This window comes from Aulonocara stuartgranti (genome assembly GCF_965226115.1).
Source record: "Aulonocara stuartgranti genome assembly, chromosome: 1".
In the NCBI taxonomy this organism is placed as follows: Eukaryota; Metazoa; Chordata; class Actinopteri; order Cichliformes; family Cichlidae; genus Aulonocara; species Aulonocara stuartgranti.
Window position 1 is genome coordinate 36,434,257 of NC_138939.1, and position 12,137 is coordinate 36,446,393.

General features: G+C 39.1%; 1 protein-coding gene across 1 annotated transcript; it reads left to right on the plus strand.

The window, feature by feature from the left end:
• The first annotated feature begins 1,357 nt into the window (after positions 1-1,357).
• Positions 1,358-11,352, plus strand: LOC309695936 (macrophage mannose receptor 1-like). The gene is made up of 6 exons (XM_082516956.1): positions 1,358-1,398; positions 1,609-1,764; positions 2,976-3,203; positions 3,846-4,048; positions 6,791-7,113; positions 10,994-11,352. The coding sequence occupies exons 1-6, from the start codon at positions 1,385-1,387 to the stop codon at positions 11,180-11,182; spliced, it is 1,113 nt and encodes a 370-aa protein (XP_082373082.1). The 5' UTR covers positions 1,358-1,384; the 3' UTR covers positions 11,183-11,352.
• Positions 11,353-12,137: the final 785 nt, after the last annotated feature.

The window sequence follows — 12,137 nt, forward strand, 5'->3', positions numbered from 1 at the left end:
AAACAGAATTGAATATTAAGCATTGACCAAATATGATGCATCTTTTTTTTTAGTACTCTTAAATATCAGTGTACTTGATTGTACACCAGCTTACACATCCTTTAAAGTTTTTTGTGTACACCAACATCTCTGAAACATCTCTCCACCAACAGCTCTGCTGTGTGCGTGCTGGATGTCAGGTGCTAGTAGTTTGCCTGCTCAGTGTTTTTGCATACTGTTCTTATTGTGTGCTAATCCACCATGATGCACAAACAAAATGACAACTTCTTGGTCTTCTTAACTTTGCTCTACAGTGCTACCATTCTGCCGTTTTTATGTGCAGCTGTAATATGGAAAAAAAAACAACCAAAAAACCAAAGAATGTTTCTGATATCATGACTCATTCAGACTAATAAATTTGCCTTTTCCATGTGTTTCATATTCCAAAGTATTTATAAAACCAAACCTGCCTAAAATCACTTTATTCTCATTTTTTAACTTTGCCTTGCTTTATCTGTTTAAAAATTACTAACAGACATACGCTTTCTGATGTTTTATTGATATGTGACTCAGGGATGTGTCACTCAAGGTGGCAACAAACAGCACAAGTGGGAGCAGTTTAAGCTGCCTCTGGCCTCCAGGATCTCTCAGGAAAAATGCTTCTCCTTTTGTCAGGTTTCGTAGATCGGACTCACGCGCAGACCACTAGTGTCTTCAAAAGGTGCATTTATTTACAGTGTTTCCTACAGTGGAATTCATATATACACATAATAGTGTCAAAGGAAAAAGGGGCCGGGGTTTCAGGGTCCAGGAGTGAAAGAGGCAGGAGTCCAGGAAGGGAAAGTTTCCATTCAGTCCTAGCACATCTCCTCTCCTTTATCTCTCTTGCTCCCGTTCAGTCGCCAGGCACAGGGGAAGAACAAGTCCAGAGGCAATCTATGCACAGGCAGAAAAAAACCATTAGTCTCCTGGTTCAGACATGCTCATAAACTGACTTTACAAAATACAGGACGACTGACGCTGATGACTCAACGATCCAGCGACGAGTAGAGCAGACTCGCCCTCTTAAGAAGGGTTCCAATCTTTCATGATCAGCGACAGATGTGCTGATCACCTCCAGGTGCGTAGGCCAGGGGCAGGAGCCCATACTGAGCTCCGCCCCGGCAGGAGAAAGAGAGAATGGAAGAGGGCGAGAGAGAAAGGGAGAGCAGAGGTGAGAGAGAAAGGTAAACAAAAACAAAACACCTGACGGCTGTCAGCTGACGAGGGGCGGAGACCATGACACCTTTCCTTACCGCTGTATGTAAATGTTCACTTCATTTGCCATCAGGCAAATTTCTTCTGGAGATGCCATGCCAGGCAGTTGCTGAATGCTGAATGCTGTCGACTAATCCAACAGCCCGGGATGCATCAGAACAGGTAACACTTCTACCTCTGCTCAGAGCATCCATTAAGTTGATCAGGAATGCTCTGCCTGTATCCATTAGTCCTTTATCTTTTTAATAATTTGATAACAAGTTGATCACAATGTATCTTTAATATTCTTTTTCATTTAAAAAAATGTTGCTTTCCTCTTACTATATAAAGCAACACATGATGGTTTAACATGATGCTTTCTCTGTGCATCAGAAATCTGGCGATGACAGTAATGAAGAGCAGTTTTGTTGGACTCTTCTTCCTCTACTTCAGCAGCACTGTGTCTGGACTAGGATCAGTGGTGTCAAGACGTTACTGGTACAGCAACATTCATTACACCTGGCAAGAGGCCCGAAGCTACTGCAGGAGGTAGGGGTCCTTTGATATATTATATTATATTATATTATATTATATTATATTGGAAATTGTGCAGTTTAATGTCTCACTGCACTCTGAAATTAAACTGTATAGTACAAATAAGCAATTGGAGTTAAAAAAAAAAATCAAATTATAGACCAAAGTGTATTCTAAACTTCTGACTCATCAGAGTCTTTGGCAGATATAACAGCTGAACACAGCCGTGGCATTCTTTCTACAATAGAAATCAAATATTCTCCCATGTCTGCTGCAGATGTTCCCATAAATGTGGACCTTGTAGGTTGCTTTGCTTTCACTCTTCTGTCCAGTTCATCCCAAACCAGCTCTGGAGACTGTGCTGGACACTCCATGTTTCCAAGCTCACCACCTTGTTCGTGTTTCCCGAGGTAGTTCTGGCACAAAACTTATGTTTTGGGTCATCATCTTGCTGTAGGATGAACCCCTGACCAAGCAGAGGGTACTGCATGGAGCTGCAGAATACTGTGGTAGCTGTTTTGGTTCAGGGTAGCTCTCACTCTGTACAAGTCACTGACCCTGGATCCAGCAAACAGCCCCAGACCATCACACTCCCTCCTCTATGTTTGACATGCACACACTGTGGAACCATCCTTTCACCTACTCCACGGCGTACAAAGATCCTGTGTGATGCAAATGTTGATTCATCAGTCCATAATACCTTCTTCCAATCTGCAGTAGCCCAGTAGCCCTTTTGTATTATTCTGAATGTACATTATTTTACTGTTTTGGGGAACCTTCCTTTTTTTAACCTCTGGCTGTTCACCACTTAACTTTGTACCATTTCAAGCTATTTATTGGGCTTGAACGACTTGAATTGTTATAAATACCTGGAAAAATTGAGGTATTCTAAAACTGTAGTTTAGTGTATGGTGTATGTTCAGTATGTTCATATGTATGTTCGTATTTACGGGGTGGCTGTAGCTCAGGTGGTAAAGCAAGTCACCTACTAACCGGAAGTGTGGTGGTTCGATCCTACGCTGCTCCATTCTGCATGCCAAGTATCCTTGGGCAAGATATTAATCCAATGAATGTGTATGAATGTTAGTGAGACAGCACTAAAAGCTTAGTGCTATAGAGTAGAAAAGTGCTATATAAGAACCAGACTATTTAAGTGACTGAACAAAGCTCAGTTGTTTGTATTTTTTTTTAAATCAAAGTGTAAATAAAACTCTTTATCCCAATAGCTGGAATGGAGACAATGACTTGGCCACTGTCTACTGGCAGTCAGATATAGAACAACAGGACATGAGCATATATAACTCATGGATTGGTCTGCACAGAGAAACAGATGAGAATCAGACATTAGATGGCTGGACTTGGCCAAATGGAGAAAACCTCACCTTTAATGCCTGGGATTATGGCGAGCCAGACTGGGGTCAGCGATGCGGTTACGTAAATTACAACAGCAAAAGGTAAAGTGAGACTGTTCTGGAAACATTTTACTGATTTTTCTTTTAAACAAAAAACTCAAAATTTTTAACAGTCAGTTTTTCTAATAGTGCTGGCACACTTCAAATGTATCCATACTTACACAGCCATGATGAAGCCTTTTTAGTTTTTGTCACTGAGGTAATCAAAACTGAAATTTTATCTTTTATAACTTTAAACTCATAATAAATACTAACTTTCTTTAAAACTGATTTTCAGGGCTTTTAAAGCATATAAATGGGCAGTATTCACAGTCTGTCACACTGATATTTCTGGTGCATTCATCTGTTATCAGCAGGATTCTGTATGAACCTTTAGAGTGGATTATTGTTTCTGTGTTCCTTAATGATGCACACTGACTGTTGTGCACTGTGAGTCTTACTTAATTTGCTTGTGTTTAGACAATTTGCATATAGTTTTCTATGTGGCAAAGCACTGATCTCTCTCTGATACCATTGTCTTGACCAAACTCAGAATTCTAATATGCAGTGAGTCCACTAACTTTCCTGAAACTAAAGTCAAGCTGTGATTAACACAAGCAGCTGTAAAAGGGTTAGAATATTTTTTCTTATAGGACTCATTTATTCAATTCTAATTTTCATTGTTTGTTTGTTTTTTCTTGAAAGGCTTAGAAGTGGAGATTGTGAAAACTATTTTTTTTTCATCTGCGACAATTTGGGATTCATCCCTGAGTCAAAAATGTGGGATGAAGCCAAGGATTACTGTCAGGATAAAAATCGCAGCTTGGCGAAATTCACAGATATTGGCGACATAAATTCACATGTCAAGAAGGAGGACTTCCCAGTCTGGATTGGACTGTACAGAGATGGTAAAGACAAATCAGCATCATGTCACACTATTGTAAATGACTGTAACTGATTGGGACAAAATTCAGTGTCAAATTCAAAGTAAATATATTTCCTAGAATCCTAACAAGTCCGTTAAGTCACCACCAGCAACTTCATGTCTGCTAGTGGTGACTTAACTTTATAACAATCAGAGGTGGGACCAAGTCATTGTTTTGCAAGTCTCAAGTAAGTCTCAAGTCTTTATCCTCAAGTCTCAAGTCAAGTCTCAAGTCATGTCAGGCAAGTCAGAGTCGAGTCTCAAGTCACTGGTGTAAAAGTCCGAGTAAAGTCACAAGTCTGAAATTTTGAATTTCAAGTCCTTTCGAGTCTTTAACCTCTGGGGGGTCCTAGAAAAATGCATACACTATTGGGCTTAGAGCCACAAATCGACCACGCCATGAAAAGTGCCATAAAATATCTATATATTAATATTTTTTTCCACTTTAAATTAGCCAATCTTTTAGACCTACTTCTCCTTGAAATATTCATATCAAGTTTTAATTACATTTCGCGGATTTTAACCCTTTATATCCCGGTTTCGTCACATGGCCGCACTGTTTTTTTAGCCCCAAAAAACAAAGAAATCAAATATTTCCCAAAAGATACAATTCCAAGGCCCGGACTCCCGAGTACCACCAACATTCGGAAGATGGCCCATTATTTGGTTGTAATGACCGTGGAATGGGAAATAGCGTTTATAATGGGTTTCAATGGGGCACAAATCAACCACTAGGACCAATAGTGTAAGTTTATCTGTAGCTCAGCCACTGAAGCTAATTTAAGGGAGTCAGACTGGAATTTTGAAATATATGTAACCAGACTTTTTTTTGGAAAAGTTGGCTATATTCCGTTCAACACAGTGCAAATGGCGTGTATACGAACAATGAAAAATGGCACAAATCGACCCAAGACCACCCAGAGGTTAAAAAAAAAAAAACGAAAAAAGAATGTTGCAGTTATATGCTAAATGTAAATATTAGACCATGTAATTTTTAAATCTGTGTTTTTCTCAACACATGACAAAATAGTGAACTTAGAAAATATACACAAATTGTGAAATTGCACCTCTTTAAAATGCAGCTCAATTAAACCTAGCTCCTAGAATAATTTTCACCGACAGTTCTGAGACCGGCTTTAAAATCGCATGACAAAAATATCATACACATTAAAAAAAACTGCATCACCAACGTAGCCTGGACAACATTTGCTAGTTAGATGAAGTCAGCTATCTCATTGTAGCATATTTATATGCATATTTATAATTAGATGGTTCTTGGAGTGAGTGCATACACTCGTGAAGTTTAGTAACTTCAGGTCACTGCAACAAGCCCAGGTACAGTTTACCGCCAGATGGGTACAGGACCTTGAAATGCACCGTGTAGAACGAAAGACTATCGTACATATCATAAGTTTACCAGTCTCACAAATCGTCTTCATAAATACACATTCGTTAACCGTTTATTAATAGGACCTTTGAGCTCAATGGTAATTAATTAGCAGTAGAAATAATTTCTGGTACGCGTTACAGAAATGTAGCAGTGACAATAATATTGTATGCTGTAATCGTACTGGGCAATTAGTGATACAAAACAACTGTTTTACCCTGTGAATAAAAGTATATGTTTTTGTCAATGTACCATAATAACAGAAGCGAAACGCAATATTGTGTCAGGACAATTCACTATTTATGCACAATAAATAAAGGAGCATAGCGCGACAATTTCTGTTCAGCGCCAGACTTGCTTGTAACCTATTTCACCAATTATGTTAAGAAAAATGACGTATTAACTACAACAGAAGACTTGCCTTTGTGGAAATGCTTGGAGCAGACTAACCTGTGAGCTGGAGTGTTCTGGGACGTTATATTTGGTCTTTGAATGGCTGCAATCCAGGCCACCCGTCGCCTCTTTGTTACTTCGGAAACATGGCTCGAACAATTTCTCTTCAGCGACGTAATCCGATAACAACCGATCTCTTTACCCGTCGGCTTCCCGTGGCTGTCATGTGACCGGCTATTGCAGTTAATAATACAACAGCTTCTTGACATTTTTGTGTTTCTTTTTTATCGCTGTATAACTGATTTCAATTGAAAGCCTGCGTGCGCTAGTACCTCTTGCCACGAGTTCCCAGAATCCTTTGCGGTTTTACCCCTGAATGACGTCACATTTTCAATCTCTATATAATATGCATGTTAAATTTTATATTTGGGGTGAAATATCAAGTCTTTTCAAGTAAACCGGTTCAAGTCCAATTCAAGTCCCAGGTCATTGGTGTAAAAGTCCAAGTCAAGTCACAAGTTTTAGAGCATTTTTTCAAGTCAAGTCTAAAGTCATAAAATTAATGACTCGAGTCTGACTCGAGTCCAAGTCATGTGACTCGAGTCCACACCTCTGATAACAATAATACTCATTTGAACAGGAAGCTGGTAGGAATCCTTTTTAAAATGGTCTGCTGAAAATGTTATTCCCCCAAGCAACTGCTGTATGCCCTGAATCTTGGTCACTGTCATTCTTCATAATGAAAAACCCAATACAATTTTTATGTAGTGCAGATAAAAGTTCAACTGCTTTTGTTAAACATTTCCAATATAGACTATGTTTTCCCATTTTTTCTTCAGTTTTTGCTGTTGAAACAGTTCTTTGCATTTTTACTTTAGAGCTAGTGGTGAAGTTGGTGATCCACACAGATTTTCATCTATTTTGCTGACAACTCCTGTTCTACAGGGGAGACATGGAGGTGGAGTGCAGGCACTTCAGGCTACATAAACTGGGCTTTGGGTGAACCAAAGAACAATAGCGACTGTGCCTCCGTCTTATCTGTCAGTAAACAGATGGCTGCCCAAAACTGTTCCCACCGCTTTCCATTCCTCTGCTACTGGAACAACTTGGTCGTAATAAAGGAGAACAAGACCTGGGAGGAGGCTCTGGATCACTGCCGAGCTCTCCGTTCACCGACCCACCAGCAGTTTCGTTATGACCTGATCAGCGTGCAACCAGAAGACTACAACAAGATCATGGCTGTAGTCACCGAAGCCAGCACAGAGGAGGTGGGCTCAGATTTAGTGACTTCACATTTTGGACGTGAGATATGTTTGGAGTTTGTTCATGCTGTTTGTTAGAAGGAGCTATGCAGACAACAGCAGCCATCTTAAGCTCTGCTTCATTTTATGTTCTGAATAACTCTGAATATTCTATAGCACAAAAGAGACGGAGGATATATATTTTCTTTTACTCAGCAAAACTTCATGAAAGCTTTCAGCATTAATTGTAGAGAATGTATGTCTGTTAAGGTTCTCAGTCATCCAGGTCATCGTAGTCTAAGGGTACGTCCAGACTAGCCCGGATAGATTTGAAAACAGCGTTTTTGTCTGAAAAAGCTCCGCGACCACACTAGCGTTTCAGTCGTTTCACAGAGTTGAGCGTCCACATTGAAACGGCTGAAAACGCTTACGTTCCAATTCTATGCATGTGTTAAACGCAAGAAGATTCGACCTGCCTCATTTCTGTCTGCCTTTTATTTACTTTCCTGCTCTATGAAATGTTGTGGCAAAATGTCGAGGAACAGCACCGAGTGGACTAACAATGAGGTGGAGTTGTTGCTGCGAGTAACACAAAAGTACAAAGTTGCAAAAGCAAGTGAGAGTTAAAGAATTTAAGAAAAGCTATCTGGAGCATGTACAGACTGATATTAATCTTTAATAGAGCTGTCAAACCTGAGCGCAAACAAAACAACTGCTGTATAATGCCCTCCGCTATCTTAGTTTAATTGGTCACATGACTGCATCACATGACTTTTTAGAAAGTCTGTGTTTTCGAGTGTCCACACTGTGATGGGACAGCTCCATTTTGAAATGTATGCGTTTTCGAGAGAGTTTTCAAAACGTTGCGTTTTTCCTTGGGGAAAACGCCGTCTCAGTGTGGATAGGAGGCCAAAACGGAGAGAAAATTATGCTTTTTCAAACTAAAACGCATTAGTGTGGACGTAGCTTAAGGAGCTTGGAAAGAAAAGCGTCTAGACTTCTTTAAGTGGCTTGAAGACGTTTCACCTCTCATCTGAGAAGCATCTTCAGTTCTCGGGTCAAATGGGCGGTGTGTCTGATTGTGACCGACACCCATTTTCACACCTTGGCTCGCGGTTTTCTTTCCAAGCTCCTTAGACTGTAGAGAATGTATTTACTTCTGACACTCTGCTTTTATATGGATGGAATACAAAGTTATGTAAAACACATCTGCCATACAAAATTAAAAACACTAAAACATAATGCTCTTATGAAAACTTAAACTAGACACTAGACTTGTAGTCAAGACCGCCTAATCCGAGACCAAGACAAGACCAAGACCAAGACCAAATTGAGACGAAACCAAGACCGAGACCGAGTCGAGACGAGACCAAGACCAAGACCGAGACAAAAAAAGTCTTTAAACTGCAGCCAGATGCTGCTTCGTTTACGGGTGTCAGGCATATTTATGTGTTTTTGCTTTCACACAGCCCTCTTCACCGCTGTCTACTGTCTATATATATATATACAAACACTTCTATATACATATGCAGGACACCTTAAACTAGTTTTTTAATTAAGCAGCAAGGCAGAACAAAGTCGGGGCTGTATCAAGACACAGGGACTAAACCCCAATTCAACCAGACCCAGAACTGATCCGGAATTAAAACAGGACTACAACAGTAACCAAGACAGAACCAGAATCAGAACTAGATGATAGTAGCACTAAAAATCATCATAGACCTGCACTACACTTATTTTTTAATTCTACCAAAGTAAAATATTTAGATTGAGAAAAGTTTATATAATTATTTAGCCTTGTTGTGCAAACAAGCCTGCAAAACTTAATAAATTTAGAATTTGAAAAGTAACAAATGGTATCTGAAAAGAAACACTAGGTACTAGATACATGTTCTGATGAGTTTTGGCAAACAACTATTTGACTAACATGTGTGTCTCACCTGCTCTTGTTCCCTCTTTGTTCTGCCGTCATTCTCTCTCTCCCTCTCTGTTCCTCTCTCTCCCTCTCTGTGCTGACAATCAAGCCAAACACCAACATCATAAAATATACAGTGGAAACCAGATGTTTAAATACTCTTCAGATAAAAACACTTTTTTAATTGTAACATCAAATCAGACTAAATGTTTATTTTTTTTAGATTGATAAATATAAAAAACATATTTGTTAACTTTAAGAGTAAAGAGAGAAACTGTCTGTATTTCTTAATTGTAAATGGCACCAAATTGTATTCAAATTGAGCCACACTTATGGAGCTCCACAGTTCTTTTTCTGGTGTTTTGGTTGACATCTCTTGATTTTCCCATGTCAAAGAAACAGGCTCTGTGTTTTGCCTTATATGCATCCACAGCTGTGCCACCAATTTACTCACATGGACTCTACTAACCTATCAGAATCTTCTTCAGCTCAGAATGGAATCGTCTGGAGTTTTCTTATTAATTAACAATAAACTTAGTGTACATGTACTCCTAAATTTGATGAAAGTGATTAAAATAGACAGCCCCCTCTTTTTATTCTGACATTTAACTAATTCAAAAGATTTCAACATTAATTTATCTAAAACAAAAGTTTACTCTAAATTGATGTTTAACAGTAAAAAAAAGTTTTTATGTTTTCTCCCTAAAGTGTATGTAAATATCTGGTTTCAACTGTGAATATACTGCTGTGTATTGAAATTCCTCTTGTTTTGCATAGAAATATACTGAACAACATACAAAGCATAATATATAAAATAACATCTACCTGAGTTTTTTCTTTGAAAGAAGCTTCTTATGTCCATTGTTGTGTTCATCAGTACACAATTGAAACCGATTTAGATAGTTTGTTTAGCCGTGGAGGGTAACAACTGAAAATGTGAAAGACTCTCTAAAAAATCAGCATTGCTGTTCGGCTTTTTATTTATCCATTTGTTGATTCACTCGAAGAGCAAGTAACGCAACCAAGTGATCAGTTTGATATCAATCTTTTGTGATACACCGTCATATTTACATTATTAGTTCAGTACGAATGATTTGCTTTGGTACCTGGTCAAACTTAAGCTCTCCTCTGTCTGCAGCAAACTCGCAGGCAGCAGCTTCTCCCCCCTCGCTCACATGGGTGCTGTGCTCAGTCGCCTAGTGCCTGAGCTCGGATCATACCAAAATTAGGGGGAATTTACGACGGTGCGCTCTGTGCTTCGTGTGTTGTTTTTGTTTTATACAGTTGTCAGTCAGGCATCTAACTAACAAATTACACTCCAAAAGACCCCATGCTTCTGAAAAAATGACCCGGGCTTAAGCCCAGTAAGCCACCCCCCCGCTCCGCTGATGGTTGACTCCAAATCTCCCGAACACTATGTCGATTTGAGAACGCAAGACCGAAACAGCGAGACCAAGACCGAGACCAAGACAAAAGTCCGTCGAGACCAAGACAAGACCAAGACCACGTAAAAGTGGTCTCGAGACCGGTCTCGAGACATCCAACTCTACTAGACACTGATATTTTACATTAATTTCATGGGCTTTGTGCTGAGGTGCAGTCTGATGTTCCTGAATCCTCCCTTAGTTATGTTGCAACAGGCCAAGGCTGCTAGAGGCTTCCCATGATGCACTGAGCGCTCTTGTCATTCTCTCTGTGTTTATACACTAATACTAATCCCACCAGGAACTGTTGCCGTTTTAAACCCCTATGACATTAAAACAATTAAACATAATGTGTGCAGGGGAAGTCTAAGGAGTAAAACACACTTATTTTGAAGGGAAAGATTAGGGATTAAATGGGTTCACCGTCTCGCCCATAAGGAGTGTTTGGTTCTGTCTCTTTAAAAACTTTGTGTTTTGTTTTGTTTCATTGCAGTAAGTGGACTCTCATGTTATAATAAAACTCTCTTAATGCTTCCAGAGAGGTTCACTGACTGCTTCTTTCCCCTAGGTGTGGACAGGGCTGCGATTCCTGGCTGGTAAATGGCTGTGGGTGAACGGGGCAGATATGAAGTTCTCCAACCTGGCTCAGTGCCCCCCTACAGTGCAGCGCTGTGGAGTCTTAAGAAAGACCAGCACGCACAGTATAGAGACCAGAGACTGTGCAGAGAGACGAAACTTTGTGTGTTATAGGAAGTAGGCCGCTTGACGTCACTGCTACAGTCTTTTAGCCTTCATCAACTATACCTCTCTAATTTCCTCTCTGTTTATTAATGGAATTTTCATTAGAAGGTATTTTCATTAACACATCAGTTTAAATGGGCACCAATTTGTATTCTCTACAGTTGACGCATTGACTAAGCTAAAAATATTCTTTCTTTATATTGTTGCATTACATATTTGCTAAAAATACTCTTTTTTTGGAAATATAAAATTACTCTTTAATCATTAACTCAACTGTTAAGAGTTAAATAAATAGAGCACATTTTTTCTATTTCCTCGATATTCTCATTTTATTTATTACTATTATATTTGATTTTGTTATTACTTTAGATTTCTTTGTGACATTATAATACTTTGTGCTAAGTTAGTGCAAGTAAAAAGAAATAAATGAACAAACTGGCTATAGCTTGTTTGAGTGCTGAATTTCTTTCAGGGGTGTGTGAAGGATGTTGTATCTGGTTGGTTTTTTTAGTTTGACAGCATATTTCTCATGTTGTTTGATGAAGCCAGCTGCTGTTCAACCATGAATGTTTCACACATCTCATGTGCTTATTGTAAATCAATGTAACTTTACAGAATGGCTGCATGCAAGTGTCATCACTTCCCTGTTCAGAAAAAAATTCTTGGTGTCATTATGTCAGCACAGGACTTTCTGTTCTCTCAGGTATGAACACAATGCTGAAGATGGTACCTGTCTGTTCAACAGCAGACAAACACGATGTTACTGGTGAGGTCTAAACAAGTAACGCCCTCTGAATTTTACAGTTTTTCTTATAATGGGATTATAAGCAAGCACCAGTGTTGGGTAAGTTACTTTAAATTAGTAACTTAGTTAAATTACTAGTTACTTCTATCAAAAGTAACTCAGTTACTTCAAGTTACTCGTTACTTTCAAAGTAACTAGTTACTAGGGAAAGTAACTTTGGTTTTAC